General features: G+C 43.3%; 1 protein-coding gene across 1 annotated transcript in view; it reads left to right on the top strand.

Moving 5' to 3' along the window:
- ntng2b (netrin g2b) overlaps positions 1–16612 on the top strand; it is a 74560-nt gene that overhangs the window by 4499 nt on the left and 53449 nt on the right. The window contains 1 exon segment of the mRNA XM_050053400.1: positions 12806–13449. Coding sequence (XP_049909357.1) covers positions 12806–13449 — 644 coding nt within the window.

Consider the following 16612-nt stretch of genomic DNA (forward strand, 5'->3'; position numbering starts at 1 on the left):
CCCTCCTCATGCCCCCGGATTTGGCAGCTTTACAGAAAAGCTGGTTTCTTATCTAATTGGTGTACATTTACATTCACTCATTCAGCAATCCCACAAGTCAAGGGAAAGTCGGGGCACTGGAAAAAAAAAAAAAAAAGACTGCATCACCCAATGCGCAGAGCTGCTCATCCTTAATAAGACTTGAGACATACTGCGGAAGATGCAAAATAATTTTTTTCCCCTCTTCTTTCACCCTATGAGTGCTACTGTGTGTTCCTAAAAACTATGGGAGAATTCACTTTTTTGGGGGGAGCTTGATGTTTGAGGCATACTGTAGCTTTCCCTGCTTGCATAGGTTTACAGTAGTTTTTGGTCCCTCCATCTCCACAGGGACGCATTTTTTCCTCACTCAATTTATCTCTCTCATTCCCTGGGAATGCAGCATCCTTCCTCCTCAGCCAAAAAGGCCAGCATGTTGGCTTCTTTCAACATGACAGGCTTCCAGCACTTTGACAAAGATGCTACTGTAACTAGTGCCGTGTTAGGAGCTTCAGTAGTTGCTTTGTAGTTTCTCTGTATGATAGCTACTATAGAATCTTAGCTTGCAGTTGGGGATGATGGAGTAAGGAGGTATGAGGGGGGTGAGGCAGTGTGTTGCAGAGGGGGATAGCTAATGATGAGGGAGAGGTGAGGAAGATCCAAGCTTAGCTAAGCAGAAAGATGAAATCAGACCACAGTTCCACAGTAGTACACACAGTGTCGATATAAAAATGCATTCAAAAAGGTCTCGCTGTGCTGTTGTTTGTTATTTCGCTTTTTGGTTTTGAACCGAAACCTTCAATCAACCGTCTCCCTTGGGTACCGAGAACAGAGAGCAGCCGAATGCAAATGGGATGCGTGCATGTGTACGGGAATGTACAGTGTGCTGTGACGTTAGCGGGACCAGCAGGGGTGTGTGAAACATGTGCACGGGTTGGCCGACAGCGCACGGTAGTATGTCTAAGAAAGACAAAAAAAACACACACACACCTTCCAGTTCCACAACACATTTGCCCGTTTTAGAAGGTAGAAATCAGCCAGCTCTAAAAATAGACATGAGAAGAGAGAGAAGCCGCGCAGCAGCGGAAGGGGAGCATGCAGGAAGGGGAGGAAGATGGCAGCTGGTAGCGTGGATCAGTGCTTCCCAGACTGGGCCTATGGCCATACTTCATACTCCCTGCCCAGTGTAGACCTGCCAGGCCCGGCCTGGCCTGCCCTGCCCAGCAGTGGGCCATCGAGGCCATGCAAAAGGGCCACTCACACCCAGCAACGGGCCATCCCTGATGCCCTTCTCTGGAGTAAAAGCCAGCCCAGGTGGCCTGTGTCCTAATAATACACCCACGGAGGGGGATCTGGGCGCAGCACGAGCAGGTTTGACAGTACAGAGTGTAATTAACGAAGGGAACAGAGAGAAAGAAACAGATAGCTAAAGAGAGCGACAGAGAGAGTGACTGTACGAACAAGGGAGGTGGGGGAGGGTGTAGTGATGTAATGGCATGGCTTGCTTCCCCATCAGGACACAGTTGAAAGTGATCAGAGAGTGTTTAGATGTGTTGGCAGAACGGGAGGATAGTTATAAGTGAGATTTATCCCTGACTAAGGTGATACTAAGAGGGATTGGCCGCAGGGGCTTAGACAGCCTGAGGTGAACTTAGCAAACTGCCTTGTCTCGCCCATCAGGATCTCAGGACTGATGGCTGTTTGGAGAGGAGAGACCACAAGGACAGAAGCTACAGAGCCAGTGTTTGTGTGTTTGTGCATGTGTGAGAGATGGACTGGCAATAACATTTGAGTGATAATTCAAAGGGAAATTTGTACCTGGTTGTTATTATCATATCTGTGTCCCTCATGACTACTATTCATGATGAAATTCTACTCACCACCTCCACTGTGAAGACTTGGGAAATACAGACAGGTGTGAGGAAACGTGAGCATCTTACAGTAGCTTTCCAACAAAACTTCAATGCAACAGAATCCGTCTCAAAAATACAGACAGAAAGCAGTCCCCTGGAAATACCTGCAGACAAGTATTTGAGGTCATTTCTGTTATTTAAAATGTGTGGAAAGCTGCTGGAGATTCACAGTCTTTGCCACAATTAAGGCCCTGTCTACATGGATACAGACATATTGTAAAACTGATAACGTCCTCGATGGCAGACTACTGGTTTGTTTCCGTTTTATTAACACTGCTTGGTCTAACAACTACTTTATAATGGAACTTAGTATTGCTGCACCACTTCACAGACGAACGGAGGCGTCTGCTGTGGGTGGATTACTGAACGAGCCTACGAGGCGCAGGGACCTGGGGCCCAAAATTTCAGGGGATGCCCTGGCCTTCACCTGCAAAATGTCACTTAAATTAATACATACTGATCAGGAAGTAGAGCTTAGATCAGGCCCAAAAAATCCAGCCCAACCCCACCCGAGCCCGTGCATGTTCTGTTTGAGCCCGGCCCGTCCCTTTAGCTGTAATTATGAGCCCGAGCCCGGTTTAAACCTGACATTTTTTTTAAGGATACGAACATGGACACTGAAGGCTGATTCTCATCTTTCTTTCCATGGCAAGCCTTCGTCATGTGCCTCTTAAGTGTCAAGGTTCCCATCTTTTTGCTGTCATATACCAGCATCATGCTGCACTTGGTACACTCGACAAAGCCGCCACACACGTTGTCACCGTCAACAATTCACATGTGTGCAGCCAGTGGCGCTGTCAAGGGGGTGCCACCATAGCCTAGGTCTATTATGAGGAGCCTGACCCGTCCGAACCCAAGGATAGTGGCGGGAAATTACGGCCCGACCCAGCCCACGGGTGCAAAACAGCCACAATTGACCAAAAACAACATAAACTGATGTCAGAGAGACATAAAATGACTTTAAAGATACACAATATGACCTCCAGGAGACAAAGCAACTACAATGAGACACAAAATAGCCACAAGGAGACACAAAATGACTTCAAAGAGACAGAAAAAAAAGAAGAAAAAAAAAGAGGCAAAACCACCACAAAGGCTGTGCCTCTGTCGCAAAAGTAGAGGTGTCGAGGCCTTTGCCAGGGGCCCATCGTCTCATAACCTGCCCACACTAATTGTCCACTGTTTAAAATCAGCCAGAAACAAGAGTTTTGGATCAGTGGATAATCCAGAACCAGACGACTGATCTAGAGATCATCTCCACCTCCTAGTTTTTGTGTTCCAGTGTGGACGGAGATATTTTGTAAAACGAAAGTCATGTGGACAGTTTTTTTTTTAATGAAAGGGGAAAATATCCGTACACATGTAGACAGGGCCCAAGATTGTTCCTTAAGTTGTCAACATTCCCCAAAGTTGTACAAGTAGAAATGTGGGCTCTAAGAAGAACTATCGGCGAGGAGCATCAGTCTCTACGGGGATACACTATGTGTTTAAGTCAGACTCAAGGTGTTTAAGATGATTGCTATTGATTTAAAACCCTCTGAAAATCTACAGCAGACACATGCGCTCATTGCACCAACTAACATTGTTCTTCCTGTAGTCTGTATTTTACAAAAGCCCGTACAATAGAAGTGGTGAGAAAACGCTGTCATAACCAAGAAACGTGATAACACTGAGGTTGAGAAATACCACAGTTTCCCTTTAACACCTCTAACACAGCTCCTCAATTAAAGGGGAAATCTGCTGATGTTACACGTCACAGTCTTTTTATAGGTGTTGGGAAGTACGACTGCATATGTGAAAAAAAAAAGTTGTACAAAACCTGTTGTGTCTGCAGAGGGAACTGTGCAAAGTCTGATAGGTTGCCTCAAGTGATGTCACATGAGTCAGCGTCAGTCAGGGCTGAAGACTACAAGTGTGAGAATAAAAAAAAATCTATTGGTGTGGAGGCAGAAAAGAGCGAACCTCTCTGACTTCTGTAGGCCCCTCCCCATCGCTTTTAAAGGCTCGGGGCTCGACGCTACATTAGCCGCTACTAGCATAAAACACCTGCATCTCTGATTGAACTGTTGGTGCTTGAGTTGTATTGTAGGTTATGAAGGTGCCAGGTTTTGACAGAGAACAAGAATACATTGAATAAAATAAGAGGATATCTCTGGTTCTGTTGCTGCAGGATGTTGATCCTTCCTTTCTCTTCTCTTTTTAAAACTGCCCATTGTAAGTCTGGGAGTCGGGAGTTCAATGCTAAATCAGTGCAGTACTTTTTAAGAAACACATGAAGTATAATATAAAGATCTCTGTTGCACAATTCACATCATCCGTCTCAAAGCTTAAAATCCTTTCCCAGCTCGTCTGCCTCCCTTTATCTACATCTCCTTTGTGATTGGTTTAGATTTAATAACAGACATCAATAAAAGATAACAGCTTTTACCTGAATTCACCTCATCAGTGCAGGGAAAAAAAACAACTCTTCCTGATATTTTGTTCTGTCAGTGCTCTGTCTCTGCTGTAAGCATTACCTGAATTCTAAGATAAGTTCTTAATATAACTCGTCCTGGTCCGACTGTGGTGATCTGAGCAGGACAAGCTCTGCTGCTGCTTTGGAGCAGCATGGTGTCCCTGCTCTGTCCTTCTTCTCTCCTCCTCCAGCACAGTCACACATTGCCTACAGTAAACATTTACTTTTGCTTGCACGCACGCACACGCACACGCACACACACACCGACACACAGACACACACAGACATAAACAACACCCGCCCACGCAAACACACACCTAAGACACATTTACACTTGCCGACTGCTGTTTTGTGAGACATTTTTACAGCGAGCGAATAATCGCTGTTTCAGGTAATCAAAGTAAAAAGGATCTGTAATTCGATACATCACTTATGCGCACTTATGTTCAGTATGTACATTTTATTGGCTACACGCACGCATGCACACACACACACACACACACACACACACACACCATCTTCACTCAGGGTAACAAGAACCTCCAGTATGATGGAAAAACCTCCAACAAAATAAAAGATTAACGTTATAAGTGAAAAAGCAATATCCCTTTCTCTTCCCCTCTGTGGCCTTTTTAATGGGAGGGTCATTTCATTCGATATTTCTCCAAAACAAAATAAATTGTGCTCTCTGAGTGTGTGTCCCTACCTTTATTCCCCTTGCTAGCAATATAACTTAGAAACTTCTATAAGTGGAGGAAGAAATAAAGAGGAGAGAGAGGGCACGGCAGTGACAGAAAATATTTTGGGTGAATGCTCGTAAAAGCGATGAAAGAGACGGGAAAGGACAGGCAGAGCACAATTTTTTTTCATGCTTTATTTTCATGTGAATGCATAACGGCAGCTTGTTATTTCTGCAGGCAACCACTAATGTTTTATTACCGCTGTTGTGTTTAAACACTGAAATAACTGGCTTATAAACTGATGTTTGTGTAAGATGATTTCTTAGGAGGTCAGAGAGCTCACTCACAATCAGTCCTCGTAGCCGTAGCGCGAGGCCAACTTTCGCACTTGAGGAGTTATTAATGACTGTTTGGAATCCCATTGTTATCCCGCGAGGGAAAACAAGGAAGTCACTCATCGCAGAGGCATCATGGCGGCTGTTGTCGTGGAGACAGGATCCCAGCGAGGATAATTGCTGGAGGGGCTTAGCAGTGCGGGCCACCTGCCGCAGCAGTTGGCCGGGATCTGTGTGTGTATATGTATGCGTGTGGGAGAGTGTGTTTGCGGGCGTGTGTGTATCCTGGCATAGATATAGTGGGCCAGGGCAGAGTAGTGGCAGGAGGCAGAGTGGGATAAGGAGGACAGGGCACACAAAGGGCTTAAACATAACCTCGCGCGTAAGTCTCTCATGGGGGATAAAAATCTTCCAGCCTATATTACAATACATATCACCTCTACTGTAGATAATCCTAATGGGCTCCGAGAGGTCAAAGCAGACTGGTGAACAGCAACATGCAGCTTTTTGACCCAACGCTCAAATCCAACAAAGAGACGAACAAGATGTATAAAAATATATAATATTGTATTGATCTTTGCCTTTATGTTTCAGATCTGCCTGCACACAAACACACTTTCTCTCAGACACATACACGCTGTCACAAACACACTTCCGCAGCTAACCTATATGGAGTATCTGGGACAGTGTGACAGTGCGATCATTTTCAATAGGATTTGTAGGTCGAGGGTCATCCCCAGAACAACAGCCTACTAATCCAGTCCCGTGTGTGTAAACGTGTGTCTGGACTAAGGTCAGGGGATGCACTAATGGAGGGAACAAAAGCAGCAAGGCCGCTACAGTACAGAGCCGCTTTCCTCTAACAGCAACAAGTAAAACTACCCTTCATCTCATTCTCATTACCTGTTCCGGTTGCAGTTGTTTATGAGCATTGTAGATTATCATCCTAAATGCGTTTGCACCGACAGTGATCTCTATCTGAGTCAGTGCAAGGGAGATAATTGGGTTATCAGATAGAGGACAATGCAACTATGTCGTTCCGGTGAGGAGAGAGATAGATTATCTGCAGGTTTTGGTGTAGAGATACTGTTGTTGCACTGCTGTGTCTTCACATGCATTATGATCCTGTATAGTGTCTTCTGTGCCGTACAGCTTCCCTCAGCACCGGCCCAGCGTTTGCTTATGTTTGGAGTTTTCCCACTCTGCGTTGTCACCATAAATCAGATGATTTATAATCTCAGCCTCGCAGAATTGTAACTTTTGCTTTTGTTATTAGACCACTAGAGTGGGTTTGACTGACTGCTCACTTTCCCCCGGTACAGTCCAATGACTTTATTCAAAAGGCAGAACCGTCTGCTGCTTCTTGGCAATAGACGAGAGAAAGTGAGCGTCTGAAAAGAAGCAGGGACACATGATCTGTTCCTTCACTGTACGTTGATACTATGCAGTATTGCTATTAAAAAGGCCAGCTATTTCATGGTCAGACTGTAATTATGTTTAGGCTGTAGCTAAGCGCCCCCTACTGGACATTTGGGCATTTATATTTAGGCAGACTCATGGTCACCCAAATTAGTGGGATTTTCATGATGTGGTGTGCTGCTGGTTTCACTCCATGTCCCCGTGGTTATACCTTGTTTAGCCACATCTACTGTCAAGAGTGTTGTCTGTGTGTGCAGTTAAAGGCTGATTTACATAAACGCTGTAGCCTATAGAGTGGCCTATGCCGTTGTCAGTATATGTGCAGCAGTGTGCCTGCGTCTCTCTGCAATCACACAAGTTGGCGATGGTGTTTCCATGCCACTGTGTTGAGTTTCCGTGATGTGCACTAAGGTTTGATTGATTCAACTAACACATCTAAAACACACATTAAACATGGCTTAATAGTGACAATATTCAACAAAAATACAAAATTTGGCTCCATTATAATTTACAAGTTTCACTGATGAAACAGTTGTCTTGTGCCAGACATGTTCTCCCCATATATACAACATGCTAACAATGTTAGCATAAGCCTATGACATTTCCCATTGCAAAAATTAGCCTAGTGGCTAGCGGACTAGTCTTCAACTCATGTGAAGCCAGGATAAATCACACACAAGACTTTAATGTTATTTTGTGGGGGCTTTATTGTCTTCACAATAAAAATAGAAGCTTTGTCTGCTGAGAAAAAGGTTTTTATTTTACAAAAATAAACAGGAAGTCTGCATCACCGTACTTGCATCAAGTATATTTAAATATCTGGGGAGGTGCATTCAGGATACAAAGAGCCTACGCACACCTAACCTGAGTAACAGCAGCAACAGAAAGTTTGCTGATCCGACGGGAAGTTGGGCGGTCCAGGTCTAGCGGCTGAATTCGAGTTGCTACAGTCGCTGCTAACTGGTCCGTAAACTGTAGTTCTGGCACAATGTTGCTTTAAAGTCTTCAGTGAGTGTTTAATACTTCAAAGATAGATTTGGAACGTAATATCACTTGACAGACATTATGCAATCTAATTCTGCTGGGCTGAACTGAAAGCAGTTGTACCATGACATTATATTAGTGTTCCATTAATTATATAATTTGTGTTCTCAGTATATTTTCAGGATCTTTGTCAAAGCTACATGATAAATGGCTAAGTAGGCGAGTTAATGTTATGCATCACTCTAATCAGAGCAAGCTTGAATCTGCATAAAACCTTTCCCTCTATATTGCCAGGATTTTCGCCCACTGCGACGTGTCTTTCTGTAAATTTAATAATTTTGTAAGTTTAATGTTTTATAAGGTTTAGAAATCTCTGGCCATCATCAAGGAAAAGGCACATTAATATAAAGTGTATTATCATTAGGGCCTGTGTTCATCTTTAACTGCTAAATATCAAACTTGGGAATTAGGAGAAAGATTAAAGTGACTTTATGAAGTGTTAGAACTTTTTATCAAACTTCTTTGGGTTTTAAAATGCTGTTAAAATCAAGTGAGCTTCATGTGTGACTCACAATTGGGTAGTTTCAGCCTAGTATTTGCTTTTGATTTAAACATTTCATATCACTTATTTTTCTCTATGTTCCGCAGCTATGTAGCAGCTGAGCTGTGCCTGATCAACACTGCTAGCGCACACAGTGAGGCTGCTTTAGGGCTGGGACACATGCCGCGTCTCTAACCAACCCAAAAAATGCAACGTTGAGTGCTGGTTGCTACTTGTTCCTACTCTGTGCTAACTTTTAAGGGCGTGGAGGTAGGCTGCGTCTCAAGTAGTGAAGCAACCATAACCAGCACCATATCCTACTAACCAGAAATACTTAGTTCAGAGCAGATCTTGTTTTTGAAATGTGTATTAGGCCTGAAATGTTGTCTGTGGGACAGGTGTAAAGCTCTGGATAGCGCTGCACTAAAACAATCAATTTCTTTTCGATATTTATCATGGACTCATATTTACAGGAGAAGGGCAAGATATTTACCGGCTGTGATTGGTTCTCCTTGTATCCAAAAGTTCAGCTTTGTTAAAATCAGGGTGCAGCCGTCATGCCCTGAAAACAGACAGTTGGGCCTGCTTACATGTCGGGATGGCGTCGCTCTCGCTGTCTTTCAATGTCTGTCGACATTGACAATGTGTTTCAATGGTTCAGGTTCCGCAACACACACTCATGCAGGCAGTGTGACGCGGGTGTAAGGGGCAGATGTAAAGTAATTCCTTGTCTTTGTTTGGCTCTTTGTGCTCTGAGTGTACATGTTACCAATCATATGATCACTTGAGAGTCGTTCTGAAAGGTGACTACTGCTCTTTGCTCTAAGTACGAGTAAGTTGCTTTATAAATGCATCTTATTATTCACTTTTGTACTCCAAAGTTGTTTCAAGCATTATTGACTGTAATTCTGAAACATCTTTACAAAATCAGTGACACACCAAACTGACTACAGGGTTAAAAACACACAGTAGAAAGTTTTTATTAGACCAACATTAAAAGGATGAAACTGGTATGTAAACAGTTTGAATTGTAAACAAGCTACTGTTATTCATTCCTTTGTCACGTGCAGGTCAAATGTTAAAGCTGCAAATATTTGATGTCACTGGAGCTTAGATTTGCCTGCTTTTCCTCTTACTACTGCTTGTCATTTCTGCTGTCATATTATATTTAAATATCTAAAAATATTCCAAAAATAATTAAAGTAAATCTGCTTTTTTTCTGTAGTTGTTGTTGCTAACATAATTTCCATTACCTTACAAAACAGCATTTCAAGATGAGCTGGTCGCAGTCTTAAACACTACAATTAGAAGTAGTAATAACACCAACAGCAAAAATAATAAAAGGAACAAAACAAAGAAGAAAGGGGAGGAAGGAGGAGGTGGAGATGGGAGAAAAAAAAGAGGATATTTTAAGACATACTCTGCACTCCATCAAGAGCTTGTTAGGAATGCAGTAAAATTTAGAAAGACTATTGGATTCCCAATAAATAAAAGAAGAAGGATAACATCAGCTATAAAATGTAATCAGTTCGTGCAGAAAACAAGAAGGAGGTTGGAAACACAGTCGAATGGAAATTTAACAGGCATCAGCAGCTAATTCTTAACCTAAATAAAATTGATGTGTTGTATTTAGAGCAGAAAATTGTGGAGGATTTTTTTTTGGACAATGAAATGTATCAGTCAATAACACAACAGCATGATGGCAGAGATGGAAATGACAGTTTTAGGGGTTGGAATTATCGAGAAATGCTACAAATGTGCAGTATAATGAAGTAAACCAGTGCCTGTGTGTGATAAAGTAGACAAGTAATACAAATAATGACCCCTTTGATACAATGAATGACTGTGACTAAATATCGGAGAAAATAATAACCCCTTCTCAGTCTAATTAGTACATCCTGGGGGCACGATGAGCCTTCTGAATGTGATAGAATCCAAACAGCGTCAGAGCTGCGTTTTGCAAATTAAGCACCAGGAGAGATGACTGTGAGGATCTCTGGGATTTCTTTGTGTAAATATTTAACTTCTGTGGTGATGTGGATGTCAGACAACTGGCTTACAACAGTAAGCTACATCAATTTTACTGAAATGTCTGCAAATGTCTCAATATGACGAGCCAGCAATTGTGGAATTAGGGATTCTGGGGAAACTTATCTGAGGGGAAGGGTTTTAAATTTCAAAGTTTGGTGAGAACTCTCAGTAAAAGGTCATGGGAGGTACGGGACCTGACATTTTTTGGAACATGGAAATGTAGGAATCTGAATGTGCTGATAATAAATTTGTCTTTTCGGTAGAAAAAAGACGACAAGCAGCATGAGATGTCCTAACGGAGAGTGAAAGGCATTTTGTGGTGCAGGTAGAAAGAGGCTCTGTGTGTGAGGAGTGTGAATAATCCCGTTGACTTCTGAGTTGTGTAGAGGGGCCGCGGCTTGAAAGTCTTGGCATCACTAGAAGAGAAAGATCAATTCTCTGGAGTTAAAAGTGCAGCAGCACTCTGCTGTCTATGCAAAGACAGTGATGATGCACGATCCTCTTGACCTTCACACTTCCTGTTGTGTTGTTTGGCAAGTTTACTTTTAAGCTCTCTGTCCCTCAGTGCCTTGGCGAGGAGTTGAAGGCATTCCTCATTTAGACACACGCAATGCTTTGCGGGAACAATATGGACGTTTTTGTGGAGAGTCATAGACGCAGCAGAAAAAGCACACATGATTTTGAATCAGTACTGATATATAATCACATTCAGAGGAACATTCATACTTTATCTGGAAGACTGTGGGAAGAAAATGTAATTCCTTGCCTTAACCAAGACCACAAATACTCCGTGAGCTGCATATCCACTCAAACCACAGCATTTTTAAAACACTGAGCTAAAAACTTTTGTTCTTTCATCAAGTGAGACATTTTAGCTGAAATTACACCATGAAAATGTCTCTGTGAGGTTGGATTACCAAATAGACAAAGCAGGGAGCTGCCCCAGGGACACCAAAGGCCCCATGTTCACTGTGAGGCAATTACATTGTAGTAATTTGATTAATTGCAATTTTGGTAGGGAGATATGCACAATCAAAGGACATAATGAATTGAAATAGCGAGGGTATTAAGACCTTTATTATATTAGTTCATGTTTATAGAATATGATGTTTACTAAAATTACCACTAATTAACAACAAGCCAAACTGGGGCCACTTTATATTCCAGCATTGTAGTACTTGTTGGTTTTTAGGGTTCTGGGCAAAATATAATGAAACTTTCCTGTTAAGTCTGCAGTGTGCTCTGTGCCTGATGGGTACTTACAGGCAATGGACACCTGTACAAACAGTCAGGGGGAAGCTGGGAGTTGAGTTTAACTTGCCACAGGACACCTTAGTAGTTTAATGTCCCAGAGTCTGTGGCTTGTTTAAATATACATGTGGTTTTGCTGTTATTTTTTTGCAGGTTTAAATTAAAGATCTAAGACTTTTTAATGCATTCAATAGATACAATTCTTTTAAATTTTGGTTGTAAATTTGATAAAATCTGTGTCAGTAATCACTTCTCCTTTTTCCAAGATAATCCAACTACCAACCTGACAGGCATGGCATATCAAAATGCTGATTAAACAGCATCATTACTACACAGGTGTGCCATGGGATGGTCACAGTGAAAGGCCACTTTAAAATGTGCAGTTTTATCACACAACATAAGGCCGCAGATGTCCCAAGTTTTGAGGGAGCGGGCCGTTGGCATACTGACTGGAGGAATGTTCACAAGAGCTGTTGCCCATGAACTGAATGTTCTTTTACTGCCATAAGCCGTCTCCAATGTCTCTAGTGTCCGTGAAATTGGTGGTGCATCCAACTGGCCTCACAACCGCAAGCCACATGTAACCACACCAGCTCAGATCCTCTACATCCAGTGTCCTCATCTGCAAGACTGACTGAGACTAGCTACCAAAACAGCTGATGCAACATCTGGTTTGCATTAGCAAAGAATTTCTGCACAATTTGTAAAAGCAGTTCATCATTGTAACTGACCTTTGAGGCTGGTTGGATGTACTGCCAAATTCACAACTATTGGTATTGGCTGATATTGGCTTTAAAGTTGGAATCTGCAAACATGCCTTTTCTTATTTTGCATAATGAATGTATATTACATACATTTAATAGCATTCTATTTCACGTCTCCATCTGCTGGTGGGCCATCACGATAAGAGTATGCATGCATAATATGATGTTAATTCCACTACACAAGAGACTTGATGATCATTAAATTAGGTGGGGAAAAAAGTGGATATATCTAACAGTATCGGTTATCGGCCCAATAAGTTGTTATATATCGGCATATCGGATATCAGCAAAAAGTTCAACATTGTGCATCTCTAATAAATATAGATATACATTCTACCCAACTACAATCAGAAATACACTGATGTAATTCTCAAACCCTGACTGATGTATTTCTGCTCTGTCATCATCGTTTAGGAGAACCCATACCTGTGCAGTGACGAGTGTGATGCCTCTAACCCAGACTTGGCCCACCCTCCTCAGCTGATGCAGGACAAAGAACGCAACGGTCTAATCACCTACTGGCAGACAGTCACATGGAGACGCCACCCAGAGCCACTGCTGGCCAACATCACCATGTCCTGGAACAAGAGTCTGGAGCTCACAGACGACATCCAGATCACCTTTGAGTACGGCCGACCTACTATCATGGTACTGGATAAGTCCATGGACCACGGACGCTCCTGGCAGCCCTACCAGTTCTACGCTGACGACTGCATGGATGCCTTCAACATGCCACCCAAACGTGTGCGTGACCTCTCGCCTGCAAACATCACGCGGGTCATCTGCACCGAGCAGTACTCACGCTGGGTTGGCTCCAAGAACGACAAGAATGTGAAGTTGGAGGTGCGGGCGCGCTTTGCTGTGTTTGCAGGACTGCGGCTACAGAACATGGACAGCCTGTACACTCGCATGGAAAGTATGAAGGGATTGAGGGACTTCTTCACCTTCACCAACCTTAGGATGAGGCTTCTCAGGCCTGCCCTTGGAGGCACCTATGTCCAGAGAGACAACCTGCTGAAGTACTTCTATGCCATCTCCAACATCGAGGTACCTGCCAGGTGAGGGTCAATGCTGACTTGATAAGGGATGCACATGTTCATTCCTTTTAACATAACAACAGAATTAACTTGGAAACAAATGGAAAACTGCAGTATACTCTCAAATAAGATTTCTGTTTGTTACTATTACCAAAATTGTTTTTACTAATTAAGAAAAAGGGAGCTTCATTATTCACTTCACATGAGCTAATACTGCAGCAGTGGCTAACATCCGACACCAAGCCGTTAAATGGTCCCAAACTCACACCGACGCCAAAATGGCTCAACTCTGAAGTTAGGTAAAGTTAGCCATGTGATGCTAGCAGTTAGCTCCGTCTCTAGCTCTGTGTGTGTGCGGGCGGACCCTCACCAACTGTCTCTGGTGCAGAGCAGAGCTCTCATGATAAACAAAGAGAAAGAGAGTGAGGCAACCCCCCACCCCCACCCCAAAAACCCAAATATCCAAAACCCAAATTGAAAACCAAATTCCTACCCAACAAGCTAATACCAAAATAGTCAAATATGCGGGTCCAGCCCTACTATCTGCATGGCTACAGTAGGTGTCACTAGGTGTATGTGGAAAACATAACTAAAACGAAAACTAAACTAAACTAAAACTAAACTAAAATAATACAGATTTACATATCAAAGACAGAACGCTGCCAGATTGTTCAAATGGCCAAGCACCATTCATGTGTATCTGCTGAAATGACACTGGCTAAAACTAATCAATAACAAATGATACGTTTAGCAGATTATAATCATAAAGCAAACTGTATATCGTTGAATGTCTTTTCTAGACCATGACATGTAAAGAAAAACCATCTGGTGATGAACAAACCCTCTGATCTCACACTCATGCACACACACACACTCTCACACGGCCTTTCTGATCTGAGGGCGTTAAAAATGACCCTCTCTCTCTCTCAACATGAATCCTGGCCTGCCTGTCACTGGCCCGTGAGGACAATGATTAATGACAGAAACATACGGCCTCGGTGGTCTAACGTAAACCGCTATCCACATTCTGCCAGCGGAGCCGGGAACCCTTACATGGCAACTTTGTGACAGTGAAGGATGCTCGGGGCCATCACGCGCCTGCTTAGCATCAACAAGCCATCTCTCCTACCTTTCAGAATTATCATTCCAATCAATACGGGAGGCTGACATTTGAATGGTATTTAACATCCGTGTTGGGATGGCTTGGAATGGGAGGGGGAGGTGTGAATCTGTGTGTGTGTCTGTGTGTGTGTGTGTGTGTGTGTGAGAGATGGGGATTGTGGGTGAGAAGGGGAAAGTGAAAATGAGTGACTGTTTGAGAGGGGCGTTGGCCGATGGGGGCGTCGTGTGTTTATGTGTGTGTGGAGTCGAGGTACAGGGCTTGTTTGATAAAGTCCTGAGTGGATGCTGACACAGCACACACACACACATGCATGCACACACACACATAAACAGCCCTCTGGCACTGTGGAAAGGGCCTGCAGGTATTGATCACAGCCACTTTTCAGGCTCAGCACAGAATCACAGAGAGAGGGAGAGCTCAGCCCAATACCCTGGGGGTGAAACAGTCCATCACCACGCCACAACCTCCACCACAGCCGGCAAATTTAATAATCAACCATGCCTGTTTTGAAATATTTGTGCTCATTTCTTTATTTAGTAGTCCGCAAGTGCACCACATCTAAGAATTTATCATCCGTCTCGTATTCCCTGCTGAGCCGCTTTGCTTGAAACAACCCCCTGCACTGTGAGCTCTCAAAGGTTTCTCTTCATATTTATACTTCCAGAAAACTTTCTTAATTTCTCTCCTCATCCAGAGAGCAGGGCTGATGGCTGGTGGCAGCTGGAGATAGTGTCAGTGTGCGCTGGATCTGGTAACAGAGGACCCAAATTTAGCCCTGTGGAGATGACTGAGGCCAGTCCGTCTTCCGCCCCGGCCACCCACACCTCCCGTAACATAATCACTAATCAATAAGTTATTCTGGGCAGCCAGCAGGAGTATTAGGTGATAGTGGTGGGGGGTCTTCAACAGTACAGTACAATCAAGAGTGTCTGATGCTTACGGCTGGGAAATTGATTTTGGGGAGCGAGACGATTAGTCAATGTTCCCTGGACAAAAGGCTAAGCTATTTCATCTCATCTCATCTGGCCTTAGTAACATATTGGGATTTCCAATGCTTAAAATTTGAATAATGAATATTCCACTCTGCTGGTGCTCTGGCGGGGACGGCACACTGAAATGGGTTTTATATGATCAAGACCGAATGGCAGTGTACCGCAGGTCGCCACAGTAATGAGATATGCTGGTGTTATCGATGGAGAGAGGGTTGTAGTTACTTCCTGGCTGTATTGTATGTCCCCAGGCCTCTATCTGTGGCTCTCTGGATGAATCCAGTTAAAAGTAATTATTATTAGTTAACTCTTCTTAATGACCTGGGTTGAGCCCGGACAGAGACAGCAAAACAAGCCCTTTTCCCATCAACCAGTGTAAGATGCTACCTCTATGGGACGTGTTTTATCTGACGCTGCATTGTCAGAGTGACTGGCCAAGCTCTAAAGAGCTGGCGCAGGTATGCGGGAAGCCAGGTACTCAGGGCTAAATAGTGCTGCTTTATCAATAAAAAGGTAACCGGATAGGCCATTAAGTGCAAACGCAGGGAAGCTAGCTTTGATAGAAGGGGGGTTGTAAATTTAGATTTGTGGACGCGTTGAAAACACTCAGCAAACTGGATCTTGAGCAAGTTGTGAGAGGGCATTTAGGGTAGAGGGCAGCCAGAGGTGGAGCAGGGATTTTGAAGGGAGAAGAAGGTCAAACAGAGGCAAAGTCAAATTGGATAGAGTTGATAGAATATTATATGATTCAGCATCACTCACTTTGTGTCACAAAGTTCTCCCAAGGTTAACTGTAATGAGCTACAGTACTGACTACAATATAAACTGTGAGCCAAGGTGTTTGGGGTTTTGAAAGCCTCAGGCCTCATGCTCATTTTACAGGCTATATTCAACCCTTAGATGTGGCCATTTCCATATCACTGATGGGCCATGTGAAAGCTATCTCCAACCATCAAAGATAGAGGAGCAAAGCCTCAACTCTATCATCATTTACATCAGTAAAATCATATTCACTGGGAAGCTTTACTCATAAGCGGAGCTCTCAAATTCCCCCTCATTCATTGGACCTCCA

Source organism: Epinephelus moara, chromosome 9 (genome assembly GCF_006386435.1).
Source record: "Epinephelus moara isolate mb chromosome 9, YSFRI_EMoa_1.0, whole genome shotgun sequence".
Classification (NCBI taxonomy): domain Eukaryota; kingdom Metazoa; phylum Chordata; class Actinopteri; order Perciformes; family Serranidae; genus Epinephelus; species Epinephelus moara.